The sequence below is a fragment of the Ovis aries genome, chromosome 11 (genome assembly GCF_016772045.2).
Source record: "Ovis aries strain OAR_USU_Benz2616 breed Rambouillet chromosome 11, ARS-UI_Ramb_v3.0, whole genome shotgun sequence".
NCBI classification, from domain to species: Eukaryota; Metazoa; Chordata; class Mammalia; order Artiodactyla; family Bovidae; genus Ovis; species Ovis aries.
The window spans coordinates 47,958,905-47,986,515 of record NC_056064.1 but is presented as its reverse complement, the minus strand read 5'-3'; the positions used below and the strand labels follow the sequence as shown (position 1 = coordinate 47,986,515).

At 47.9% G+C, this 27,611-nt stretch overlaps 3 protein-coding genes and 1 non-coding gene across 11 annotated transcripts in view; 2 read left to right on the top strand and 2 right to left on the bottom strand.

Moving 5' to 3' along the window:
* Window positions 1-19,886, top strand: LOC121820715 (intercellular adhesion molecule 2-like). Of its 3 annotated transcripts, XM_042256827.2 has the most exons (5): window positions 1-87; window positions 7,525-7,790; window positions 9,245-9,511; window positions 10,772-11,092; window positions 11,752-19,886. In XM_042256827.2, exons 2-5 carry the CDS (start codon window positions 7,580-7,582, stop codon window positions 11,937-11,939), a joined length of 987 nt encoding a protein of 328 aa, XP_042112761.1. In that variant the 5' UTR covers window positions 1-87; window positions 7,525-7,579; the 3' UTR covers window positions 11,940-19,886. The 3 variants fall into 3 exon arrangements, with proteins under 3 accessions (XP_042112761.1, XP_060250925.1, XP_060250924.1); XM_060394942.1 differs by having other exon boundaries at window positions 7,687-7,790; window positions 10,772-19,886; XM_060394941.1 differs by having other exon boundaries at window positions 10,772-19,886.
* The window catches only part of PRR29 (proline rich 29), a 44,248-nt gene continuing 28,619 nt past the window's right edge, over window positions 11,983-27,611 (bottom strand). The window contains exon 5 of the transcript XR_009595363.1: window positions 11,983-12,003. The gene's annotated coding sequence lies outside the window, so the exon portion shown is untranslated. The remainder of the gene's footprint in view (window positions 12,004-27,611) is intronic.
* Window positions 13,013-27,594, top strand: LOC101102254 (intercellular adhesion molecule 2-like). 6 transcript variants are annotated; one of them, XM_042256171.2, is made up of 7 exons: window positions 13,013-13,184; window positions 14,434-14,516; window positions 21,670-21,774; window positions 23,248-23,505; window positions 24,771-25,091; window positions 25,751-25,855; window positions 27,027-27,594. In XM_042256171.2, exons 1-7 carry the CDS (start codon window positions 13,084-13,086, stop codon window positions 27,059-27,061), a joined length of 1,008 nt encoding a protein of 335 aa, XP_042112105.1. In that variant the 5' UTR covers window positions 13,013-13,083; the 3' UTR covers window positions 27,062-27,594. The 6 variants fall into 6 exon arrangements, with proteins under 6 accessions (XP_042112105.1, XP_042112104.1, XP_042112107.1 ...); XM_042256170.2 differs by having other exon boundaries at window positions 14,431-14,516; XM_042256174.2 differs by having other exon boundaries at window positions 13,131-13,184; window positions 14,352-14,516.
* On the bottom strand, window positions 16,858-16,930 carry TRNAV-UAC (transfer RNA valine (anticodon UAC)). The gene has a single exon. It is a non-coding gene; the product is annotated as a tRNA-Val (tRNA).

Genomic DNA, 27,611 nt, shown 5'->3' with positions numbered 1-27,611 from the left:
AGCAGCAGCCCAGGGAACAATGTCTCCTGGAAGTGGACCCCGGCCACCCTTTTTCCCCATCACGGCAGTATCCGTTAGCTGATACAGGTAAGGTGGTGCTCCCTGCTTCCCTCTTGGCAGAGTGGAAAGAGCTTGGGATCGATTGTCAATCAACACTTGAGTTCTTGTTCTTTCTCTCCCTGTCTCCCCGTAAGCCCAGAGGCTGAAGTTGCTACAGAATTTCCTCCGGCTCCTTGGTCCTTGCATGAGGAGCTCATGTCAGCCATCTCTCTGAGTCCAACAGCCTATTGCTCGGTGGTTATTTCCTGTTTTTGTCCTTTCTCTTCCTCTCCTGCTCTGTCAACCACACCACCCTCTTAGAAGTCTGGAGCTGCCTTCCCGCCACGGCCCACATGGGTGGAGGTCATCTGGACTGAGCTCAGAGCTGATGCTTAGGGGACAAGTATAGTCCCCAGCCTCTTGGGGTCACACCCAAGGTTCCTGATGAATCCCATTCAGTGAAATCCTACCTGGTTAGAAGGGACTTTCCTATCCTGTGGCTCATACTTCCAAGGAGCCTCTTCTTTCTAGATAGGTAGGAATTTCTCGTTTCCCTTTGTATTCTTTCTGTAAAATGTAATATGTGACACGTAATGAACACTTATATGTAACATGCATGTGCATTGCACAGTGAGATAACCTGACGATCAGCCCGGAACCCAGCACTCAAGGATGAACTGCCACCAAACCTTCCATCTACCTACTGTGCCACTCACCTCCACCGAGACATAAACAACCTCCCTCCCAAAGTCTGTTGTTATTGTTCTCTTGATTCTTTCTTTAATTTAGTGCTTTATCACACCCATTTATTTTCATTTTATGAAATAGTTGTAGAACCTATTCTGTGTGCCAGCTACTGTTTTGAATACCTTTTAAATATTTTCATTTAATTCGTTTAATCCACACACCCTTCCCATAAGGAATGTGCCATGGTTAATCCCATTTTACAGAAGAGAAAACTGAAGCACACAGAGATAAAGTGACTTACTCAGGGTCACACAGAAACCAGGTCTTCTGGTTCTTAGTACAAAAATTTCTCTAGGGCATATATCTAAGGGTGGAATTGTGGGTTATAGGATATAACACTATTCAGCATTAGAAGATAATGCCTCATTATTTCTCAGAGAACCAAAATACACCCTCACCAGCAATATACGAGTTCCTATTGACCCACGGCCTCTCCAACAGTTGGTCGTGTGGACTTTCTTAACTTCTGCCAATCCAGTAGATATAAAGTGGTTCCTCATTGTGGTTTGAACTTCCCCGGCTTTTACTGAGTTAAAGCATCTTTTCGTTAGTTGAGACATTTTGTTTTCTTTAAAATATTCATGATGTCTTTAATATACTCACAATTATCAGTTGTTTATTCTAGCAGTGGTGACCTTGAGGTCTTGCTCTGGAAATCTTTCCTTGCCCCAAGGACATAAACATACTCTCCTGTATTTTCTCATGAGCTCCCCCAGTGGCCCAGCAGTAAAGAATCTGCCCGCGATGCAAGAGCCGCTGCAGGAGCCCAGGGTTTGAACCCCTGGATCAGAAAAGTCTCCTGAAGTAGGAAATGGCAACCCACTCCAGTATCCTTGCCTGGGAAATCGTATGGACAGAGGAGCCTGGTGGTCTACCGTCCATGGTGTCACAGAGTTGGACATGACTTAGCAACTAAACATATTTTCTTATAAAAGTTTTTAAAGTGTTCTTTTACATATGAATCTTTAAATTAGATAGAATTGATTTCTTCGTTCCATGTGAAGTAGAGACAAGTATAGTCCCCAGCCTGTTGGGGTCACACCCAAGTTTCCTGATGAATCCCATTCAATGAAGTCCTACCTGGTTAGAAGGCGGATTCTGTCAAAACCCATCTTTTTTCTCCCTACAGTTAACCACTTGATCTAGTAGCATCATTCATTTATATCTCCTTCTTCCACCCCGTGATCTACAATGCTAGTTTTGCAGAGTTTCATGCAAGTCTATTCCTAGGCACTTTATGCTGTTCCATTGGTTAATCTATCTACATCTATACCAATATCATATTTTAAAGTAAGTCTTCATACTAGTAGCAAATTCCCTCATTTTATTTTTCTTTAGGAGTGTCTTGGTCCTTTTGTTCTTTCCATAATAAGTTTTAGAATCATCTTTTGTGTACCATGAAACCCTTATTAGGATCCATTGGAATTTCATTAAATCTGTGGGAAGAGGATTGTCCTCATTATAGTATTGAATCTCTTAGTCATGAACATTGGCTGGTTCTACATTTATTTAAATTGTACTTAATGTTTTTCAATAGTGTTTTATAACTTTCTTACTATAGGTCTTATGTACATTTTGCTATCTTTTTGCTTCTGTATATATACATATATATAATTTCTATCTTTTTGCTACTATACGTAGTGTGCGTTTTAAATTACTTTTTTCCCCTGGATACTCCATGCAGCATGCAGAACTTCCCTGACCAAGGATCAAACCTGCGGCCGCTGCAGTAGAAGTGCAGAGTCTTAACCACTGGACCATCAGGAAAGTCCTAAATTACAGTTTTGTATATTACCGTTATACACAAAAGCAATTGCTTTTTGGATGTTGGTCTCACAGCTAACTGTCTTGCAAAAATCTCTTATTTTGAATCATTCACCCAATCGATCATTCATTTGGATTTTCTACCTAGGCAACCATATCATATGAAAATACTGATGGTTTTACTCTTTTCCCATGCCTAGGCCTTTAATTTCTTTTTCTTGTTTTACTATATTGTCTAGGACCTGTGGGAAAATGTTACATAGAAGCAGAGATAGTTGTCATCATTGTATGGTTCTGGATTTTAAAGGAAATGTCCTAAAATTTCCTCATCAAAGAAAATAATACATATGTAAAATAAATAATAGTACGTATAAAAACTGTCTCTGATTTTCCTTTATCACATTAAGGACATTTCCATCTAGCTTGCTGAGAGCTTTTGTCATGAAAGAATGTTGAATGTCATCATTTTTTTTTCATAGCTCTGTTAAGATGATCATATGTTTTTTTCTTCTTAAAACCATAATGTAAGTTTTTAGTCTGGGCTCCTTCAAAAGCAGAGCTTGCAACAAGGACTACAGTTCAGGTAGATTATTTAATTATTGAAGCCAGGAGGCAGGAAATAAGGAACAGGAAGACTGGGGCAGGGAAGGAGTGAAAGCCAATAGAGGACGCATAACTGATGTTGCAGGTGTGAGCAAAGGAAGCTCAAGTCTGTCGGGACCTCTGATAGGTCTACAGGATGCTGGCCAGCATCGCCTCTCCAAAAGGACGAGGCTGGAGCTGTATCTGCCAGTTCTTGGCTCTTGTTGGTCGAGGGTTTCACATTAGGGAACTTGACACTCCTAGGCTTCTGGGAAACACTAGCGGGTAGCTAAGTGACTCCTAAAGCCTTGAAGAAGATTGAGAAAAAAAAAGGAAAAAGAAACATGGTGTAAACCTGAGGTGGGACCTTGGAGCATAAGGTGAGTCTAAGGTTGCAGGAAGTTATCCACTGTAAATGCAGCTGATTTTAGAGAAGGGCATAAGCAATGTGACTTAGAGCACCACAATTTACTACCACCAACAATAATAAATGACGTTCATAGCTTTCTCTCCTATCATTCAACCAACTTTTCATAGCTAAGCCTAACTTGGATATGATGTCTAATATTTTCAATGCATTCCTAGGTATTTTTCTTATTTTTCATGTATATTCATGAATGAATATAAAATATAACATAAACAAAATGTATAATATAAATATAATATATAAAATATATTCATAATATAAATTAAAATATAACATAAAATGTAATTTAATTAAAAATTTTCTGTTTCATCTAATTTGTCTCATTTTGGTATTAAGGTTACACTGGCCTCATAGAAAGAGAGCATGTCCTACTATTTTCATTCTCAGAAACAGCTTTTGTAAAATTAGAATTATCCCTACTTAAACCTTTGTAACACTGTCTAGATTTGATGTTTTCTTTGTGGGAAGATTTCAAATTATGGATGTAATTTTTTTAATAGCTGTAGAACTATTCAGGCTTTTTCTTTCTTCAATCAAGTTAGGTAAGTTCTACTTTTTCTAAGATTTGGTCTACTTGGTTTCATATTTCTTGGCGTAAATGATTTATAGTCTTTTAATTTTTAACTTCATTGAAGTGTAATTGATTTACAACATTGTATTAATTAAATGTTCGATTATGGTAAAATACGCATAACAAATTTCACCACTTAACCATTTTTAAATGTCTATTTGGTTGTCTTACATTCACATTGTTTCACAGTGGATCTTGAACCTTTTTTAGCTTGTGAAACTGAAACTCTACACCCATTAAACAAACAGCTCAGCATTCCCTCCTGCCCCCAGGCCCTGGCATCCACTGTTCTACTTTCTGTTTCTATGAATCTGTATAGTCTTCCTTGTGATTTACTAGATATATTATTTTAAGTTCCTGGACTGGCCTATAATGTACAATATCATGTAGGCTTCAGGTATTCTACACAGTGGTTTGGTATTTGCATACATTTTGAAGTTATCCACAATAAGTCTAGTATCTACCTCTCTCCATACAGAGTTATCAAAACATTTGACCATATTCCTTATGCTGTTTTACATACCCGTGGCTTATTTTTCAATTGGTGCTTTATACCTCTTAATCCCGTTCATCTAGCTTGGAGCCCCTTAGTCTCCAGCAACCACCCATTCGTTCTCTGTACTTAGGAGCCTGGTTTTGGTTTTGTTTGTTTTGTTTTTCAGAATCCACATACAAGTGAGATCATATTTGGTAACTGTCTTTGTCTGATTCACTGCACTTAGCATAACAGCCTCTAGGTTCATCTGTGTTGTTGAAAATGGCAAGACTTCATTCTTTATGGCTGAATAATATTCTGCACATCTTTATCCATGCATCCATTGATGAACACTCAATTTGCTTCCACATGTTGGCTGTTGGAAATGATTCCACAGTGAACATTTATGTGCATATATGTCTTCGAATTAGTGCTTTTGTTTTCTTCAGAAGAATACCCAGAAGTAAAATTGCTGGATCATATGGCAGTTCTATTTTTAATTTTCTGAGGCACCTCCATACTTTTTTCCACAGCAGTTGTACCAATTTACAATCCCACCAACAGTACAAAAGCGTTCCCTTTTCTCCGCACCCTTGCCAATGCTTTTTGTTTGTTCCCTTTTTGATGATAACCATTCTGACAGTGGTGGGTGATATCTCAATGTGGTTTTGATTTGCCATTTCCCTGATGGTTAATGATGTTGATCATTTTTCACATTTGCTTCATTATTCATAATAGAGAGATGTTGTATTAAAATTTCTTGCTATGATGATGGTTTTATCTCTTTGTTTTTCCTTCAAACTAAGCGCTCACAAGTTTAGAACTCTTATAATTTCCAGATGAACTGATCCTTTAATCTAGGTACTCCCTCTGTCCCTAATAAATATTTTTGTCTTAAAATTCCCTTTTGCTTGATATGAACAGACCTTTCCTGGTTTTATTTTGGTTAGCTTTTCAGGCAAAAGCTATCTTATCATTCTTCGACTTTCAACCATTTCACACTGTTATTCATTCGACATGCCTCATAAAAAATGTAGATCTAAGTTTTCTGTTTAAATATTTTTAAAATGTAATCTGAGATGAGAATTTAGGAATGATTGAACAAATGACTCCCTATAAACCTGGCTAAAAACTCAGTTTAAAAGCTTGCATTTTCTTTCTTTTTGGCCATGCAATGCACATATGAAATGTTAATTCCGAGGGGATCAAAGACTAGGGCTCCAAGGCTCACCCTCTGTGTGGAAGCGAAGAGTCTTAATGACTGGATACCAGGGAAACCCGAAAAGGAAAATCCTAAAAGCCTGCATGTTCAACAACAATCCATAGTTGGCAAGAATCCTAACCAAGAAGATTGTCTTTCAAGGTGGTGTGTTTGAGCTATTTTTCTGTTCTTGTTCAGTCTCTAAGTTGTGTTGACTCTTTTTAGACCCATGGACTATAACATACCGGGCTCCTCTGTCCTCCACTGTCTCCATTAAAAAAAAAAAGCAGTTTTAGGTTTACAGCAAAACTTAGGGGAAGAGGAGGCTTGCCACATACCTCCTGTCCCCACACATGCACAGCCTCTCCTGTTACCAACATCCCCCACCAGAGGGTCCATTCCTTATGACTGATGAACCTGCACTGACACGTCGTTATCACCCAAAGACCGCCGTCGACATTACGGCTCAGTCTTGGTGTCTACATTCTGTGGGTTTGGGCAAGTGTGTACTGACACGTATGCGCCATTGTTGTAGCAAACAGAGCAGCTTCTCCGTCCTAAAGTCCTCTCTGCTCTTTCAGTCCGTGTCTCCCTCCCTTTAATCCCTGGCAACCACCAATTCTCCAACCAAACGCTCCTCATTCCTAAATTCTCACCGCAGTTCCATCACCTAATATCATTGTGATTTAGGCAAGTTATTAACTCACCTGAGCCCTGAACTTCCTCAGATGCACAATCAAAATTGGTAGATTTGGTGTGATGATGAGACAATGTATTAAAATCTTGACTTAGTCCCTAACAGAGAGTTCAGTTCAGTTCAGTCCAGTTCAGTCTCTCAGTCGTGTCTGACTCTCTGCGACCCCATGAATCGCAGCACGCCAGGCCTCCCTGTCCATCACCAACTCCCACAGTTCACTCAGACTCACGTCCATCGGGTCAGTGATGCCATCCAGCCATCTCATCCTCTGTCATCCCCTTCTCCTCCTGCCCCCAATCCCTCCCAGCATCAGAGTCTTTTTCAATGAGTTAACTCTTCGCATGAGGTGGCCAAACTACTGGAGTTTCAGCTTTAGCATCATTCCTTCCAAAGAAATTCCAGGGCTGATCTCCTTCAGAATGGACTGGTTGGATCTCCTTGCAGTCCAAGGGACTCTCAGGAGTCTTCTCCAACACCACAGTTCAAAAGCATCAATTCTTCAGCACTCAGCCTTCTTTACAGTCCAACTCTCACATCCATACATGACCACAGGAAAAACCATAGCCTTGACTAGCCGGACCTTAGTCGGCAAAGTAATGTCTCTGCTTTTGAATATGCTATCTAGGCTGGTCATAACAGAGAGTAGGTATAAGGAAATGCTAGTTTTCTTTTCCTTTCTCCTTGTCTTAGTTAACGTGAAATCACATTTAACTAAGGAAAGAGACAGGAAAGTGCCTGGGGACCCTGTGTATCCCAGAAATCTAAGAGGGAGGGGGCCAGAGGAAGGAGGAGAATGTCCAGCTATCGCCTCCCAAACCCTTTTTCCAACTTGGAAAGTCCCTCCTAGGTTGACCCCAATAATGAGTCCTGTGGGATTCGGGGTTCCCCAGATCTGGGGCTTGTAGCGGTGACTGTCCTGTGTCCACACACACATGAGTCCCGGTTGCTCGCCCCACCCCTGATGGCAGCGTGCCAGGAGAACTAGGCTATGTCCTGGCTTCCTCTGCCCAATTTCTTATAGACCTGTGGCCCTGGGAGCTGGCCTTCCACATGGCCCGCCCAAGACCACTCAGATAATGAGAGGAAATACGGTCATCAGCTTACAGAAGGCTGGGGGTTCCGGACTGCAGCTGCAAGTCCTCCCCCGCCGCCTGCCTGACCGGAGCCCTTCACCTCTCTGCAGGCAGTCCTCAGCTGTTCCCTGTGAGCCTGTGGACGCCACCCGAGATGTCCCCTTTTGGTGGCTGGGGAACGCTCGCAGCCTTTCTCGCCCTGCTCTGCTGCGAGGTGAGCCTGGGGGTCCAGACTGGGTGCGTGCCAGCCAGAAGGTAGGTCACCTGTACCCCTGGTATCATGCGGAGAAGTGGGTCCTGGTCCTGAAGTTGCTGAGGCTTTGAGCACAGCAGCCACCTGCTACGGGTGTGGGCTGCTGTGTGAGCCTGGCTTCCCCATGACCCCATGACCCTGGGGCAGCAGGTTGGGGTCTTGGCCTCCACACACTGGATTGAACGGGCCCCATAACTTCAGGGTGTGTGGATGTGGCAGGTCGTGGAGACTGATGAGGAAATGAAGGGAGGCTGAGGCTCAAGGGAAGGTGAGGGCATGTCCCAGCTGGTCTTCAGAGGTGACCGAGTGGACAGCAGAGGTCAGTGGAAAGTGAAAACGAAGCCCCTTCCAGGGAGTCCAGGGGACGGTGAAGGAGAATGCCTCCATGTGCTCAGTGCTCTGTTTTGGAAATCCTGCCAGGTGCTTTCGTGGCAACCATGCAGGAAAGGGATTACTAACCCATTTGACAGATGGACAAACTGAGGCTCAGAAAGAGAAAGCACTTTGCCCAAGACACAGAGCTGGCAAACTCGGGATTTAAATGCAGCTCTCTCTCTCCCTGTAGAGCCTCCCTCTTGCCCCAGCTGAGAGCTAGGGGGGGCGTGCGGGTGTGGCGGGGACACAGGGCACAGCCCTGGCCCAGCTGGCCAAGACCACTTCAGATTCCTCACCTTCTTCCTCCCTGGGCTCTGGCCACCCTGGCCTCCTCTCTGCCCAGGGTCAGTGCTGGTGGTTTTCTGCCCTCAGCAGACACCTGCCAGCCAAGCTGCCCTCATCTCCTTCATCCTTAGCTCAAATGTCACCGTTTCCATGAAACCTGTGCTGAGCACAGTATTAACATGGCAGCTGCACCCCACTCCCTATTTCCTTTCCCAGATACTTCCCACCAACGGACAGACAGGTTAGTTTGCTTGTTGGTTACTCTGTGTCCCTCGCGGCAGTGCGAGCTCCACAGGGGAAGTCTTGGTCTTCTTCCGTTTCTGAGGGCTCCACAGAGCCTAGAACGGTGCCTGCCACGCAGCCGGTGTTCTCCAAGGATTTGCATAAGAGAGGGAAGGAGTGCGGGAGGAGCCGAACTCATGGACACGGGGCCTGAGAGGACACGATCCACCTCCAGTTCAGGGAGGCCTTCACAGAGGAGGGGTCATTTGGGCTGGGGGGCGAGTTTGAATATATTCATCTTGGGGATAGGAGATGTGCACGAGAAAGTCTCACCTGGAGGTGAGAAGCTGGAAGAAGAGCAGGCAGGGGCAGGGAGACAGCTAGGGGGTAGCCCCGTTGGTCTAGACCACAGGCAATAACGTCTGCACAAGAAGAGAGGAGCAGAAGTGCCCTAATCAGAGTGCCCACCACGGGCAGCTCCTCCAGGCAGGGCAGCGGGGCTGTCTGCTGAGCAGTGTTTTCTGGTCTTCCAGGGTCTGGTGAGGAGTTGTTCGAGGTACCCAAAGAGCCAAAGCATCTGATGGTGGGGTCTGGAGAGTTTCAGGTAATTAATTGTACTGCCAATTGTACGGACCCCAAGAAACTTGTTCTGGAGACAGCCCTACACAAGACTCTCCTGGAGGGCCAAGCTCAGTGGAAGTTGTTCAAGGTCGTCAACATCTCCGAGAACGTGGAGCTCCTGTGCAGTTTCACCTGCGGCGGCAGGCAAGAGATGAAAGTTTTCATCATCACCGTGTTCTGTGAGTGTCGCCCACGGGCCCTGCTCCCCGAGGCCGGAGCCTGGGTCTGCACACAGAGCGGCTCTGTCACTGCTCCTGGGCACTGTCCTATGGTCCCCACCTCCCTGGGCTCCTGGATCCAGGCCACGGGCTCAGAATCTGCTCACTCCCTCCCCTGGCCTCCTCGAACCCTGCCACAACCAGGATTTTGAGATTTGCTCAGAGGCAGACAATCCAAGCAAGGTTTAGACAAATCTAAAAGTCATTTCCACAGTCCCCTCCCAGCTGCGGAGCACCGCCATCACCAGAACACCCTGCATTCCGTGACAAGCAACAGGGACCCCATCAGGAGGGCTGGCACAACCACCACTGACCCATTCACCTCCTGGAGAGAAGGTCGAGGTTTTATATCCCCCTGAGGGCCCTTTCCAAATGTGTGACCATCACATACACACACACCTGCCCACCGGCCACAGAGACCATGGAGAGACCGGGGTTCTCCCAGAAGCTCGGCACCCAGGGTATCACCCAGAACAGTCATCAGTGGATCAAATGAGTGTAAAGATGTCCAAAATCTACATATTATCCTGGGGTAATGGGGGCTAGGTATTCTAGTTCAAATATGAACCCAGAGAGATGTCCTGGTGGTCCAGTGGCTGAGACTCAGCACTCCGAATGCAGGGGACCCGGGTTTGATCCCTGGTCAGGGAACTAGATCCCACATAGCACAACTAAGACCTGGCTCAACCAAAGAAATCAATCTTGAGTTAAAAAAAAAAAAAAAAAAAACACAGGAACTCAGGGAACTGTGGAGTTTAATAGTAAGGGATAGTGATAGTTTTAAACCTGATCCTGAAAACCAAGGGAGGTCTGACTCTTGCCCCCACCTCTGAAGAATCTCACAATTCATGGCCCCATTCCAGTGAGTACTCCCTTCTAAGTTTCTCTCAACAAAACTATCCAACTGTTGAATTTTTGAAATTTCTATTGAATTTATGGAGAGGAAAGAGATACAGCTAAAACTTTAATCTTTCTAGTTGCCTGAACTGATTCTGAACCTTTTCTTTGTAGACACCAGGGCACCTCCTTTCTTGTCCATTGCAGAAGTCATCAGGTCCCTGAAACTACCACCCAGACATCCTTCACCCTGAACTGCTTCCTCCTGCCCACCCCAGCCCACTTCCTGAGGACACCGTGGTCACAGGGGAGGGTCTGGGCCGGGTGGGGCCTGCCGGAGCAGCATCCCCATCCTGAGCAGACCTCCCTTCCGCTTTCCTGCAGACCCTCCAAAGCAAGTGCTCTTGACACTGTGGCCCACCTCAGTGGCCGCAGGGACACTGTTCACCATCGAGTGCAGGGTCCCCGCCGTGGCGCCCCTCGAAGGCCTCACTGTCACCCTGCTCCGTGGTACTGAGATCTTGTACAATCACACCTTTGTGGGGACAGCACCTTCCCTCCATGATGCCTTGGTCAGCCATAACACCACAGCTCACGGGGAAGACGGCCACCATAACTTCTTGTGTGAGGCCCAGATGGACCTGCGCTCTCACGGCGGTGGCGTCGTCCACAGAGTCTCAGATCCCCAGAGGCTTGAAGTCAAAGGTGAGGCGGAGCCCACAGATCAGGAGGGGGTACCTCCACTTTCAGCCCTCAGGGGAAGAAAACGCCTTTGCCCGGCTCTCTGCCAGCTCAGGGGAGGCACTCGGGGAAACGACACTTGGTCCCTGGGGTTCCCTGGAGCGCCTGGCGAGTTCCTGGCTTGGACCCTGACTAGTTGCTTGGTCATGAGTGAGCTGGGTGACCTTAACCAAGTCAAGCTCCTCTCTCTGGCCTTGACCGCTCTCTGCAATGATAAATTTGACTGGACTGACCCCGAAGGTCCCCTGGAGTCCCGCTTCTGTGACCCTAGATGGTCAAGATCCTCTGTCTTCAGAGAGTTTGGCCAAAGCTCTCTCATCTCTGCCCAGGGAGGGGCTTGGCCTGGACCTCGCCACAGTGCAGACCATGAGGTCTGGCAGCGCATGGCAAGGGCACCCTCTGAGTCCATCAGCCCTCATGGTCTCACAGAGGCCGGCTGCTGGCCCGGACCCCGGTCCTCCTTCCCTCCAGTGATAACACCGTTTGCCACTCATCTCTGCAATGCAGAGTGACAGCAGGCTGCCCAGGGGTGGATGGCTGGGTGACGGGTAGACAGCTGGCCCTCTGGAGCCTGGCGCCTGGGACCAGAGGACTTCTGTGACCTCTAGCCCTTCCCTCCCCAGAGCCCGAGCCCAACACCCAGATGGTGATCATCATCGCGGTCATGATAGTGCTGCTGCTCGTGTTTGTGACATTCGTCTTCCTGTGCTTTGTCTTCAGCCAGAAGTGGCACCGGGGGCGGACAGGTCATTACCCTGTGCATGACCGTTGGAGACGGCTGATAGAGAGCCACCGGGCACAGACCCTGTGAGCAGCGCGGCCACTGTCATGGCGGCCACTGAACTCAGTGTGGCTCCTTAGGCTGCGGTCCAGGCCTGGGGAGGGACCGTGTGAAGCAGCCTCAATACAAACACCTGTTCTTAAGCCCGTGTCCTCGTGTCTCCTCCTGGGAATGGCCAGGAGGGGAGCCACCAGGCCTGGCTGAACTTCTGTCTCCAAATGTCTCCTCAGCCTCCCTCCGCCCTCTCCTTCAGAGGCCTTCCTGAGCCCCAGCAAACCCAGACCCTGGTGTGCCCCCAGGCCTACCCGCCCGGGCACCCAGCACCCAGCCTGAAGGGACCCTGAGTGACTCCTTCCTCCTGAGGGAGGGTGGGGAGACCCGCCCTGGCCCAGAGGGGCAGAGAGACACTCTGTTCCCACGTGGCCCTCCAGGACATGGCTCTGACTGCTCTCTTCTGCCAACAGAGCCAGCATCCAGGGGTGAGTGTGGGGGCCCAATGGCTTGGCTCCAGGAACCTCCCCGCCAGGTCTCCCCCGCCACTCTGGGCCTTCCAAGAGCCATGGAAACAAAAGCTGTCCTCGCCTCTTACCTCCAGTTCTGTTACTGGGCCAAATGGGGACCCCACAGCCCTGGTCATCCAGAGAGAGGGGAAGGGGAGGAGGTCGAGGGAGGGCTCCGTCTCCCAGGCCTCTGCCAGCCGGGCAGCGATCAATGGGACAGGGTTGGCCTTCATGTGGCTTCTGGATCCTGGACGGTGTAAGGTATAGTTCGGGCCGAGGCAGAAAGCGGAACAACAACCTCAATAGCAATAGGTTACCTTTATTCAGGCAAGGAGGGGCGACAGCCAGCCTAACAATCAGGCTGAGTGTGGAGAGGGATCAGGGAGGCCCCATATTTGTAGGGAGGCTTGTGGAAGGGATAAGGGAGACATTAATCAGGCGGGATGTTTTGGGTATTCTTTAGTTGAGATGGCATTTGTAGTTGGGCAGGCGGTGATAAGTCCTCCGGGCAGTTGTAGGGGGTGGAAGGTTTCTGGACAGGGGATGATAAGTCTTCTAGGCATGTGTGGGGGTAGGAGGTTTCTGGACAGAGGGTGATAAGTCACAGATAGATGGAACCAGCCTGTAGCATCAGGGCGGGACCTAAAGTTTTGTTTTGTTTTCTCCGATGTTAGATGATTCAGCAAGGGCCTTTGAAACTGTTGTTTTCTTTTCTCGACCCAAAAGACTCCTTCAGACGGGGCTGTAAGGGGCTTTCACCAGCATCAGAGATCAGGTTGGTTCAAGGTCTCCATGTGGTGGAGACAGGACTCATTCACCTCAGGGACAGGGCCTGGTTGGGGCTGGGGTGGGGTAAGAAGTGTTGCCAGGTGTAGAAAGGGGTTGGCAGGCACGAGGGGGACCCGGGGGCTCCAGGGCTGTGCTCAGTCGCTTCAGTTGTGCCCGACTCTTTGCAACCCCATGGACTGGAGCCCCCCAGGCTTTTCTGTCCATGGGATTCTCCAGGCAAGATACTGGAACGGGTTGCCATTGCCTCCTTTGGGGGATCTTTCTGCCCAGTGATCGAACCCCAGCCTCCTGCATCTCCTGCTTTGGCAGGTGGACTCTCTACCACTCGGCCACCAGGAAAGCCCTGTCTTGGTCCCAGACGCATACTCATTTGTGTCTTTCCTAAGCCAGGACTTTCAGTGGCAGGCGCTGAGGGGCAGGCCTGTGAGAGCAAAACCTCTGCTTGTGGGTGAGCCCAGCTGGCTGTCTAGCACCAGCTCTGAAACTGCCTCTTGGTACAAACTACTCTGCCAGAGGAGGGTGTTTTTAATTGTTAGGTGAAGTGGCGGCTGTGAAAAGATCTCAGAACACAATTGTTCTTAGTTGTAAGTAGAAGTGTTTGGTGGTTGGCATGTCATATACAGGGAAGGCCCTGCTCCCTGATGTAGACAAGCCTCCTGCAGGGGTTCAGTGGGCGGCTCATCCCCGATCTGTCTCCTTCATCCAAGGTCCCCAGGAGCACAGAAACCACACATCCAAAAAAAAAAAAAAAAGTGCAGAGGGAATTCCCTGCTGGTCCAGTAGGGAGTAGTAGTTTCCCTGCTGTGACCCGAGCTTAATTCCTGGTTGAGGAGCTAAGATCCCCAACCAGGGAGTCTTCAGCATTTGTGGCCTCAACTGTCTTGTCCCTTGAATGCATGCGTGCATGCTCAGTCATGTCTGACTATTTGGGACCCCATGCACTATACCCCGCCAGACTCCTCTGTCCTTGGGATTTCCCAGGCAAGAACACTGGAGTGGGGTGTCATTTCATTCTCCAGGGGATCTTCCTGACTCAGGAATTGGCTCCCACTTTGGCAGGCAGATCCCTAAACAATGAGCCACCTGGGAAGCCCCAATATATATTTACCGGGGTTGAAAACAAGAGGTAATAAACAGAAAGTGATGTTAGTAGGGGTCCGAGCTGGGAATGGAAGCATGTGCCTTCTGAAAGGGAAAGTCAGTTAAAAACCAGGCAACACTTGTTGAACCAGCAGCAGCCCAGGAAACAACGGCTGCTGGAAGCTGGACCTCGGCCACCCTCTTTCCCCGTCACGGCAGCACCCGTTTGCTGATACAGGTAAGGTGGTGCTCCCTGCTTCCCTCTTGCCAGAGTGGAAAGGGCTTGGGATAGATTGTCAATCAACACTTGAGTTCTTGTTCTTTCTCTCCCTGTCTCCTCATAAGCCCAGGGGCTGGAGTTGCTACAAAATTTCCGCCGGCTCCTTGGTCCTTGCATGAGGAGCTCATGTCAGCCATCTCTCCGAGTCCAACAACCTATTGCTTGGTGGTTATTTCCTGTTTTTGTCCTTTCTCTTCCTCTCCTGCGCTGTCAACCACACCACCCTCTTAGAAGCGTGGGGCTGCCTTCCCGCCACGGCCCACATGTGTCCAGGTCATCTGGACTGAGCTCAGAGCTGATGCTTAGGGGACAAGTATAGTCCCCAGCCTCTTGGGGTCACACCCAAGGTTCCTGATGAATCCCATTCAGTGAAATCCTACCTGGTTAGAAGGGACTTTCCTATCCTGTGGCTCATACTTCCAAGGAGCCTCTTCTTTCTAGATAGGTAGGAGTTTCTCTTTTCCCTTTGTATTCCTTTTGTAAAATGTAATATGTGACACATAATGAACACTTATATGTAACATGCATGTGCATTGCACAGTGAGATAACCTGACGATCAGCCCGGAACCCAGCACTCAAGGATGAACTGCCACCAAACCTTCCATCTACCTACTGTGCCACTCACCTCCCACCCAGACATAAATAACCAGCCTCCCAAAGTCTGTTGTTATTGTTCTCTTGATTCTTTCTTTAATTGAGTGCTTTATCACATCCATTGATTTTCATTTTATGAAATAGTTGTAGAACCTATTCTGTGTGCCAGCTACTGTTTTGAATACCTTTTAATATTGTCATTTAAATAGTTTAATCCACACACCATTCCCATAAGGCATGTGCTATGGTTAATCCCATTTTACAGAAGAGAAAACTGAGGCACACAGAGATTAAAGAGACTTGCTCAGGGTCATACAGATGAAGAACGGGACAGGTCGTCTGCTTCTTAGTGCAAGAGTTTCTGTAGGGCATATATCGAAGGTGGAATTGTGGGTTATAGGATATAACACTATTCAGCATTAGAAGATAATGCCTCATTATTTCTCAGAGAACCAAAATACACCCTCACCAGCAATATACGAGTTCCTATTGACCGACAGCCTCTCCAACAACTGGTCGTGTGGACTTGCTTAACTTCTGCCAATCCAGTAGATATAAAGTGGTTCCTCATTGTGGTTTGAACTTCCCCGGCTCTTACTGAGTAAAAGCATCTTTTCATTAGTTGAGAGGTTTTGTTTTCCTTGAAATGTTCATGATGTCTTTAATATACTCACAATTATCAGTTGTTTATTCTAGCAGTGGTGATCTTGAGGTCTTGCTTAGGAAGTTGTTCCTTGCCCTAAGGACGTAAACATACTCTCCTGTATTTTCTTATGGATTTCCCTGGTGGCTCAGCGGTAAAGAATCTGCCTGCAATGCAGGAGCTACTGCGGGAGGGGAGGCCTGGGTCAGGAAGATCTCCTGAAGTAGGAAACGGCAACCCACTCCAGCATTCTTGCCTGGGAATTCCCATGGACAGTGGAGCCTGGCAGTCTACAGTCCACTGGTTCGCAGAGTTGGACACGACTGAGTGACTAAGTATATATTTTCTTACAAAAGTTTTTAAAGTGTTCTTTTACATGTAGATCTTTAAATTAGATAGAATTGATTTCTTCATTCCAGGTGAGGAATGAAGGGATACATCCCTCCCAATGAAGAGAGCAATGTAGGGATCTATTTCCCATCATTTTTCTCCATATAGTTAACCAGTTGATCAAGCATCATTCATTTTTATCTCCCTCTTCCACCCGGTGATCTACAGTGCCATTTTTGTCAGGTGTGTGAGTTTCACGCAAGACTATTTCTGGGCACTTTTACACTGTTCCATTGGTTAATTTGCCTATATCAACACTGAAATTATATATTATAGTAAGTCTTCATATCTAGTAGGGCAAATCCCCTCATTTTATTCTTCTTTAGGGGTGTCTTGGTCCTTTTGTTCTTTCCATAATAAGGTTTAGAATCATCTTTTGTTTTCCATGAAATCCCTTATTTGGATCCATTGAAATTGCATTAAATCTATAGGAAGAGAATTGTCCTCATTATAATATTGAATCCCTTACTCATGAACATGGGCGGGTTCTACATTTATTTAAATTGTGTTTAATGTCTTTCAATTGTGTTTTATAACTTTCTGACTATAGGTCTTATATTCTGCTGTCTTTTTGTTTCTGTATATGTGTTACTTCTATCTTTTTGCTACTATACATAGTGTGCCTTTTTAACTACTCTTTTTTCCTGGATACTCCTGGCAGGGTGCAGAACTTCCCTAACCAGGGATCAAACCTGTGGCCCCTGCAGTGTAAGTGCAGAGTCTTAACCACTGGGCCACCAGGGAAGTCCTAAATTACATTTTTGTATGTTACTATTATATACAAAAGCAGTTTCTTTTTGGATATTGATCTTACAGCTAGCTGTCTTGCTAAAATCTCTGATTATTTTGAATCATTTGTCTGATCATTCATTTGAATGTTCTATCTAGGCAACCATATCATATGAAAACACTGGTGATTTTGCTCTTTTCCCATCCCTAGGCCTTTAATTTCTTTTTCTTGTCTTACTATATTGTCTAGGACCTCTGGTAAAATGTCAACATAGAAGCAAAGATAGTGGGCATCCTTGTTTGATTCCAGATTTTAAAGGAAATGCCCCTAAGATTTACTCATTAAAAAAATAATACAGATGTTAAAGAAATAATAGTACATATGCAAACTTTGTCTAAGTTTCCTTTGTCATGTTAAGGATATTTCCTTCTAGTCTGCTAAGAGGTTTTATCATGAAAGAATATTGAACGTCATCATTTTTTTTCTAGATCTGTTAAGATGATCATGTTTTTTCTTCTTAAAACTGTAACATAAGTTTTTAGATTGGACTCCTTTAAAGTAGAGCCTGCAACAGGACTTCAGTTCAGGTAGATTATTTCAGGTGGATTACTTAATTACCGAGGCCAGGAAGGAGGGAGTGAAGGAATAAGACTGGAACAGGGGAGAGAAAGCCACCAGAAGATGCAGAGCTGATGCTGCAGGTGTGAGCAAAGGGGGCTCAAGCCTTCCAGAATCCCTGATAGGTCTACAGGATGCTGGCTAGAACTGCCTCCCCAAAACAAAGAGGCTGGAACACGTTTCTCCTAGCTCTTGGCCTCTCCTTGGTTGAGGGGTTCATGTTAGGGAACTTGACAGTCCTAGGCTTCTAAGAAACACTAACAGGTATCTAAGTGACTCCTAAAGCATTGAAGAAGACCCTGAGGCAAAAAAGCAAAACAGAAGCATGGTATAAACTTGAGGTGGGGTCATGGAACATAAGATGAGTCTCAGGTTGCAGGAAATTATCTGCTGTAAATACAGATGATTTCAGAGGAGCGCAGAAGTATTGTGACATAAAGCACCGCAGTTCACTATTCCCAACAATAATACATGACATTGGCAGCTTTCTCTTCTATCGTGAGACCAGCTTTTCATAGCTAAGCCTAACTTGGATATGATGTCTAATATTTTTAATTCACTCCTAGATTTGGTCTGTTTGTATTTTTATTTTGCCTTTTTATTCATGAGTGACACTGGCTTCTAATTTTTCTATTTCATCCTATTCTTGTCTCATTTTGGTATTAAGGGTACACTGGCCTCTTAGAACGAGAGTGTGTTCCTGCTATTTTCATTCTCAGAGAGAGTTTTTGTAAGATTAGAATTATCCCCACTTAAACTTCTGTAATGCTATCTAGACTTGATATTTTCTTTGTGGGGAGAGTTCAAATTATGGATGTAATTTCTATAATAGTTGTAGAACTATTCAGGCTTTTTATTTCTTCTTCAATCAAGTGAGGTACTTTTTGCGTGTCTGCAAAGAGTCGGACACGACGGAGCGACTGCACTGAACCACTTTTTCTAGGACTTGGTCTGCTTGGTGTCATATTTCTTGGAATAAATGATTTAACTTTTTAATTTTTAAGCTTATTGAAGATTTACAATGTTGTGTAAGTTAATTTTCAATTATGGTAAAATACACCTAACACAAAATACCCCACTTAACTGATTTTAAATGTACATTTGGTTGTGTTATATTCACATTTTTTCATGATGGATCTCAAAACTTTTTTATCTTAGAAAACTGAAAGTCTATACGCATTAAACAAACAAACAACTCACCACTTCTGCTGCCCCCAGGCCCTGGCAACCACTGCTCTGCTTTCAGTTTCTATGAATCTGTAGTCTTCTTCTTTGGGAATGGCAACATACATTACTTTAAACTTTTAGACTGGCTTATGATATACAGTATTATGTCACCTTCAGCTGTGCTACACAGCGGTTTGGTATTTGCATACATTATGCGAATATCACCACAATAAGTCTAGCATCCACCTGTCTCCATACAAAGTTATTCCAATATTACTGACCATATTCCTGATGCTGTATTGCATCCCTGTGGCTTGCTCTGTAATTGGTGCTTTGCACCTCTTAATCCCATTCATCTATTTTGGACCCTGCTCAGCCCCTTTGCCTCCAGCAACCACCCATTTGGTCTCTATAAGTAGGAGCCTGGTTTTGGTTTTGTTTGTCTTGCTTTTCAGATTCTGCACATATGTGAGATCATCTGGTATTTGTCTTTCCCTGTCTGAGTTATTGCACTTGGCATAATGCCCTCTAGGTCTGTCCGTGTTGTGGAAAACGGCAAGATTTCATTCTTTATGGCTGAATAATATTCTGTTGTGTAGCTATACCAAACACATCTTTATTCAAGCATCTATGGATGAACATTCAGGTGGCTTTCTCATGCTGGCTATTGGAAATGATGCCACAGTGGACCCTGGTGTACATATATGTCATCGAATTAGTGGTTTTGTTTTTTTCAGGAGAATACCCAGAAGTGAAATTCCTGGATCATACGGCAGTTCTATTTTTAATTTTTGAGGCACCTCTACACGTTTCTCCACAGCATTTGCACCAATTTACAATCCCACCAAGAGGACACGAGGGTTCCCTTTTCTCCACACCCTTGCCAGTGTTTTTATTTGTTGTCTTTGATGATAACCATTCTGACAGTGGTAGGGTGATGTCTCATTGTGGTTTTGATGTGCCTTTCGCTCATGATGAATGATGGTGAGCATCTTTTCACATTTGCTTCATTATTCATAATAGAGAGATGTTGTATTAAAATTTCTTGCTGTGATGATGATTTTATCTCTTTGTTGTTCCTTCAAGCTAAGTGCTTACAAGTTTACAACAATTATAATCTCTGTATGAACTGACCATTTAATCTAGGTACTCATTGTAGCCCTAATAAATATTTTTTCTCTTAAATTCCTTTTTCTTCGATATGAATAGAACTTTCCCCACTTTTCTTTTGGTTAGCTTTTGCCTGGTATATCTTTTTTCATTCTTCAACTGTCAACCATTCACCACTCTTATTCATTAGATGTGTCTCATAAACGATGTAGAACTGGGTTTTGTGTTTTAAATATTCTAAAGGGTAATCCGAAAAACTTCCCCGGATGTCCAGTGGCTACGACTTCCAGCTTGCAATGCATGGGGTCTGGGTTCCATCCCTGGTCAGGGAACTAGATCCCACATGCCAGAACTAAGACTTGGCGCAGCCAAGTAAATATACGCATTTTTTTAAAATGTAATCTGACATGAGAATTTAGAAAGGACTCAGACCATGTCTTCCTCTAAAGCTGCTAAAAACTGAGTTTAAAAACCTGCAGTTTCTTTATTTTTGGCCATGACATGCGCATATGGAATGTTAGTTCCCCAGAGCAGGGATCAAACACTTGGAAGCAGAGTCTGAACGATTGGACCCACAGGGAAGTCATACAAGCCTGCACTGTCAACAACAATCCGTAGCTGACAAGCACCTGACCCAGGAGGCTGCCTTCCAAGGTGCTGTGTTTGAGCTATTTTTCTGTTGTTGCTGATCAGCCTCTAAGTCGTGCCGACTCTTCCAGCCCCATGGACTATAACACACCAGCTCCTCTGTCCTCCACTATCTCCATTTTTTTTTAGTAGACTTCTTTTGAGAAGAGCAGTTTTAGGCTTAGAGAAAAACTTAGGGGAAAAGGAGACTTGCCACATACCTCCTGTCCCCACACATGCACAGCCTCTCCTGTTACCAACATCCCCCACCAGAGGGTCCATTCCTTATGACTGATGAACCTGCACTGACACGTCGTTATCACCCAAAGACCGCCGTCGACATTACGGCTCAGTCGTGGTGTCTACATTCTGTGGGTTTGGGCAAGTGTGTACTGACACGTATGCGCCATTGTTGTAGCAAACAGAGCAGCTTCTCCGTCCTAAAGTCCTCTCTGCTCTTTCAGTCCGTGTCTCCCTCCCTTTAATCCCTGGCAACTACCAATTCTCCAACCAAACGCTCCTCATTCCTAAATTCTCACCGCAGTTCCATCACCTGATATCGTTGTGATTTAGGCAAGTTATAATTCACCTGAGCTCTGAACTTCCCCAGATCCACAATCAACATTGGTAGATTTGGTGTGATGATGAGACAATGTATTAAAACCTAACTTAGTCCATAAGAGAATAGGCATCCATGAAATGCTCATTTCCCTTTCCTTCCTCCTTGAATTAGTAACGTGAAATCACATTTAGCTAAGAAAAGAGACAAGAAAGTGCCTGGGGACCCTGTGCATCACCAGAAATCTAAAAGGGGAGGGGGCCAGAGGAAGGAGGAGGATGTCCAGCTATCGCCTCCCAAACCCTCTTTCCAACTTGGAAGGTCCCTCCTTTGTTGACACCAATAAAGTGTCCTGTGGGAGTCAGGCTCCCCAGATTTGGCACCCTTGTGCACACATCACACACACGAGCCCCGGGTGTCCGCCCCACCCCACACAGGACCGTGCCAGGAGGACTAGGTAAGTCCCTCTTATCAGCTGACTCCTGGCTTCCTCTGCCCCACTTCTTGCAGACCTGTGGCCCTGGGAGCTGGCCTTCCACGTGGCCTGCCCAAGACCACGCAGATAATGAGAGGAAATACGGTCATCAGCTTACAGAAGGCTGGGGGTTCCACATTGCAGCTGCAAGTCCTCCCCCGCCCACTGCCTGACTAGAGCCCTTCACCTCTCTTTAGGCAGTCCTCAGCTGTTTCCTGTGAGCCTGCAAACGCTACCTGAGATGTCCCCTTTTGGTGGCTGTGGAACGCTCGCAGCCTTTCTTGCCCTGCTCTGCTGCCGAGGTGAGCCTGGGGGTCCAGACTGGGTGTGTGCCAGCCAGAGGTTAGGGCCCCTGTTCCCCTGGTGTTGTGTGGAGAAGGGGGTCCTTGTCCCGAAGTCTCAGAGGCTTTGAGCACAGTGGCTGCCCGCCACAGGTGTGGGATGCTATGCAAGCCTGGTTTCCCCAGGACCCCATGACCCCGGGGCAGCAGATGGGGGACCTGGCCTTCACACTTTGGGTTGAATAGGCCCCATAGCTTCAGGGTGTGTGGATGTGGCAGGTCGTGGAGACTGATGGGAGACCAAGGGAGGCTGGGGCTCAAGGGAAAGTGAGGGCACATCCCAGCTGGTCTTCAGAGGTGGCCCAGTGGACAGCAGAGGGCAATGGACGGCATCGTCTTCTGCTGACCATCAAAGTGCAAACGAAGCCCCTTCTGGGTGGTCCAGGGGACGGTGAAGGAGAATGCTTCTAGGTGTGAGCACTCTGTTTTGGAAAACCTGTCAGGTTCCTTCATGATAACCATGCAGGAAAGGGATTACTAGCCCATTTGAAAGATGGAGAAACTGAGGCTCAGAAAAGGAAAGCATTTTGCCCAAGGCCACAGAGCTGGCAAACTCGGGATTGAAAGGCAGCTCTCTTTCCCTAGAGAACCTTTCTCTTTCCCCAGCTGAGGGCTAGGTGGGGACGGGTGGGTGTGGCGGGAACACAGGGCACAGCACAGGCCCAGCTGGCCGAGATCAGTTCAGTTTCTGGGCCTTCTTCCTCGCTGGGCTCCAGCCATCCTGGTGTCCTCCCTGCCCAGGGTCTTGGCGCTGGGGGTTTTTTGCCCTCTGCAGACAGCTGGCAGCCAAGCTCCCCTCATTTCCTTCCTCCTTTCCTCAGATGTCAGTGCTTCCATGAAACCTGTCCTGAGCACAGTATTTAATGTGGCCTCCCCACCCCACTCCTTATTTCCTTGCTTGGGCACTTCCCACCAATTGGCAGGCTGGCTAGTTCGCTTGTTGGTTACTCTATCCTTCACGGCAGTGCGAGCTCCACAAGGGCGAGCTTTGAACTTCTTCCGTCTCTGAGGGCTCCCCAGAGCCTAGAACCGTGCCTGCCTCGCCGCCGGTGTTCTACAGGGATTTGCTGAAGAGAGGGAAGGAGTGGGGAGGAGCCGAACTCACGGACACGGGGCCCGAGAGGACACGATCCACCGCCAGTTCAGGGAGGCTTTCGCAGAGGAGGGGTCATTTGGGCTGGGGGCGAGTTCGAATAGAATCTCCATGGGGAGAGGAGATGTGCATGAGGAAGACTCACCTGGAGGGGACAAGCTGGAAGAGCAGTCGGGACAGGGAGACAGCTAGGGCGCATCCCCCTCGGTCTAGACCAGAGGCAGAAATGTCTGAACGGAGGGAGGAGCAGAAGGGACCCGTTGATGAGACTGCGCATCGTGGGCAGCGCCGCCGGCAGGGCAGCGGGGGTATCTGCTGAGCAGTGTTTTCTGTCCTTCCAGGGTCTGGTGTGAAGGCGTTCGTGGAGCCAGAGCTTCTGATGGTGGAGTCCGGAGAGTCTCAGTTATTTAATTGTACTGCCAGTTGCACGGACCCCGAGAAGCTTGTTCTGGAGACAGAGCTAAACAATATTCTCCTGGAGAGCCAGGCTCAGTGGAAGCTGTTCCAGGTCGACAACATCTCCAAGGACGTAGAGCTCCTGTGCAGTTTCACCTGCGGCGGCAGGCAGGAGACGAAAGTTTTCAACATCACCGTGTTCTGTGAGTGTCGCCCACGGGCCCTGCTCCCCGAGGCCAGAGCCTGGGTCTGCAAACCCACACAGAGCGGCTCTGTCACTGCTCCTGGGCACTGTCCTATGGTCCCCACCTCCCTGGGCTCCTGGATCCAGGCCACGGGCTCAGAATCTGCTCACTCCCTCCCCTGGCCTCCTCGAACCCTGCCAGCAACTGGGATTTTGAGTTTGCTCAGAAGCGAACAATCCAAGCAAGGCTTAAACAAATCTAAACATCGTTTCTCAGAGTCCCTTCCTAGCTGGGGAGCACCCCAATCAGCAGAATACCCCACATCTCGTGACAAGAAACAGGGACCTGATCAGGACGGCTGGCACACTCTCCAGTAACCCATTCACATTGTGGAAAGAAGGTCATGGTCTTTTCTCCCCCTGAGGGCCCTTTGCAAATGTGTGACCATCACACACACACACACCTGCCCACCAGCCACAAGAAACCATGGAGAGACCAGGGTTCTCCCAGAAGCTTGGCACCCAGGGTATCACTCAGAACTGTCATTAGTGGGTCAAATGAGTATAAAGATGTCCAAAATCTACATATTATCCTGGGGGTAATGAGGGCTAGGTATTCTAGTTCAAAAATGAACGCAGACGGATGTCCCTGTGGTCCAGTGGCTAAGACTCAGCACTCCCAATGCAGGGGACCTGGGTTTGACCCCTGGTCAGGGAACTAGATCCCACATAGCACAGCTAAGACCTGGCACAACCAAAGAAATAAATATCTTTTTTTTTTCTTTTTTATTAAAGGGGACTCAGGGTACCATGGAGTTTAAACGCTAAGGGATACAGATAGTTTTAAACCTGATCCTGAAAACCAAGGCAGGTCTGACTCTGGCCCCCGCCCTTGAAGACCCTCACAATTTATGGCCCCATTCTAGAGAATACTCCCTTCTAAGTCTCTCTCAACAAAACTATCCAACTGTTTAATTTTTGAAATTTCCATTGAATTTATGGAGAGGAAACAGACACAGCCAAAACTTTTATCTTTCTAGTTGACTGAACTGATTCTGAACCTTTTCTTTGTAGACACCAGGGCACCTCCTCTCTTGTCCATTCCAGAAGTCATCAGGTCCCTGAAACTGCCACCCAGACATCCTTCACCCTGAACTGCTTCCTCCTGCCCACCCCAGCCCACTTCCTGAGGACACCGTGGTCACAGGGGAGGGTCTGGGCCGGGTGGGGCCTGCCTGAGCAGCATCCCCATCCTGAGCAGACCTCCCTTCCGCTTTCCTGCAGACCCTCCAAAGCAAGTGCTCCTGACGCTGTGGCCCACCTCAGTGGCCGCAGGGACACTGTTCACCATCGAGTGCAGGGTCCCCGCCGTGGCGCCCCTCGAAGGCCTCACTGTCACCCTGCTTCGTGGTACTGAGATCTTGTACATTCAGACCTTTGTGGGGACAGCACCTTCCCCCCAAGATGCCGTGGTCAGCCATAACACCACAGCTCACAGGGAAGACGGCCACCATAACTTCTTGTGCGAGGCCCAGATGGACCTGCGCTCTCGCGGCGGTGGCCTCGTCCACAGAGTCTCAGATCCCCAGAGGCTTGAAGTCAAAGGTGAGGGGGAGCCCACAGATCAGGTAGGGAGACATTCACTTTCAGCCCTCAGGGGAAGAAAACGCCTTTGCCCGGCTCTCTGCCAGCTCAGGGGAGGCACTCGGGGAAACGACACTTGGTCCCTGGGGTTCCCTGGAGCGCCTGGCGAGTTCCTGGCTTGGACCCTGACTAGTTGCTTGGTCATGAGTGAGCTGGGTGACCTTAACCAAGTCAAGCTCCTGTCTCTGGCCTTGACCCCTCTCTCCAATGATAAATTTGACCTGACTGACCCCAAAGGTCCCCAGGAATCCTGCTTCTATGACCCTAGATGGTCAAGATCCTCTTTGTCTTCAGAGTTTGGCCAAAGCTCCCTCATCTCTGCCCAGGGAGGGGCTTGGCCTGGACCTCGCCACAGTGCAGACCATGAGATCTGGCAGCACATGGCAAGGGCACCATCTGAGTCCATCTGCCCTCATGGTCTCACAGAGGCCAGCTGGTGGCCCAGACCCCGGTCCTCCTTCCCTCCTGTGACAGCACCATTTTCCACTCGTCCCTGCAATGCAGAGTGACAGCAGGCTGCCCAGGGGTGGGTGGCTGGGTGACGGGTAGACAGCTGGCCCTCTGGAGCCTGGCACCAGGGACCAGAGGACTTCTGTGACCTCTAGCCCTTCCCTCCCCAGAGCCCGAGCCCAACACCCCGATGGTGGCCCTCATCACCACTGTGACAGTGCTGCTGCTCGTGGTTGTGACTCTCGTCCTCCTGTGCCAGTACCGATGGTGGACAGGTAACACCTGAGTGCAAGCCGCTTAGAAGAGGCTGATAGGGAGCCACGGGGCACAGCCCCTGCGGGCAGCGCGGCCACCGTCATGGAGGCCACTGGAACTCAGTGTGGCTCCTTAGGCTGGTCCAGGCCTGGGGAGAGACCATGTGAAGCAGCCTCAATACAAACACCTGTTCTTAAGCCCGTGTCCTTGTGTCTCCTCCTGGGAATGGCCAGGAAGGGGAGCCACCAGGCCTGGCTGAACTTCTGTCTCCAAATGTCTCCTCAGCCTCCCTCCGCCCTCTCCTTCAGAGGCCTTCCTGAGCCCCAGCAAACCCAGACCCTGGTGTGCCCCCAAGCCGACCCGCCCGGGCACCAGGCTCCCAGCCTGAAGGGACCCTGAGTGACTCCTTCCTCCTGAGGGAGGGTGGGGAGACCCGCCCTGGCCCAGAGGGGCAGAGAGACACTCTGTTCCCACGTGGCCCTCCAGGACATGGCTCTGACTGCTCTCTTCTGCCAACAGAGCCAGCATCCAGGGGTGAGTGTGGGGGCCCAATGGCTTGGCTCCAGGAACCTCCCCGCCAGGCCTCCCCTGCCACTCTGGGCCTTCCAAGAGCCATGGAAACAAAAGCCGTCCTCGCCTCCTACCTCCAGTTCTGTTATTGGGCCAAATGGGGACCCCACAGCCCTGGTCATCCAGAGAGAGGGGAAGGGGAGGAGGTCGAGTGAGGGCTCCGTCTCCCAGGCCTCTGCCAGCCGGGCAGCGATCAATGGGACAGGGTTGGCCTTCATGTGGCTTCTAGGGCCTGGATGGGGCTCTAAGGATGAGAAATCAGAGATCAGGTTTGTTCACGGTCTCCATCTGGTAGAGACGAGATTCATTCACACCGGGGAGAGGGCCTGGTTGGGGATGGAAGTGGGGTAAGAAGGGTTTCCAGGTGTAGAAAGGGGTTGTTAGACACGAGAGGGACACGGGGGCTCCAGGGCTGTTTGCAGCTCCCTGATGAAGCTGGCGTGGGCTCCAGAGTTGATGTCTGTTCTCATATCATGAGGCTCTCAGCATCATAGTAGTGAGAGAGTCAATTCCTAAGTAGGTTGATAAGAAGTCTGGGGTCCCCAAGGAGGAGGAGAAAGAGGTCTGGAATTCTCAAGGAGGAGGAAAGAACAAACGTCTTTTTTTCTCTCCATTCCTTAGCCTTCCACACATGGTATTGGTGGTATAACCACTAAGTCGTGTCTGACTCTTGTGACCCCATGGAGCCCGCCAGGCTCCTCTGTCCCTGAGATTCTCCAGGCAAGAAGCAAGAATACTGGAATCGGTTGCCATTTCCTTCTCCAGGGGATCTTTCGGACCCAAGAATTGAACCCAGGTCTCCTGCAAGGCACGGAGATTCTTTCCCAACTGAACTATAAGGGAAGTCCTTAGTCACATAAAATGCTTTTTTCTTTAAGCCCAAAAACTGATGATTACAACAACTCAATTTAAACTCTGTGCTGAGGATTATATAACAACAATGTATCCTGCTTGAGGGCAGTTTTTCCTTCATGAAAACCTTCGGGCTAATCCTGTTATCTTAAAATGTAAATTATGGGAGTGGGTCTAGCAAGATCTTTTCTTTTGATTTATTGTAATAATTAACTTAAAAAGTCTATAACTCCCTTGCTAACGCTAGTGAGGGGGACACTCCCCATTCCCTTCTGATGTCTACGTCAGAAACTTTCTCTGTGCTTTTCATACTTGAATAAAACCCTGCTACACAAAAGCTCTTGAGGGATCAAG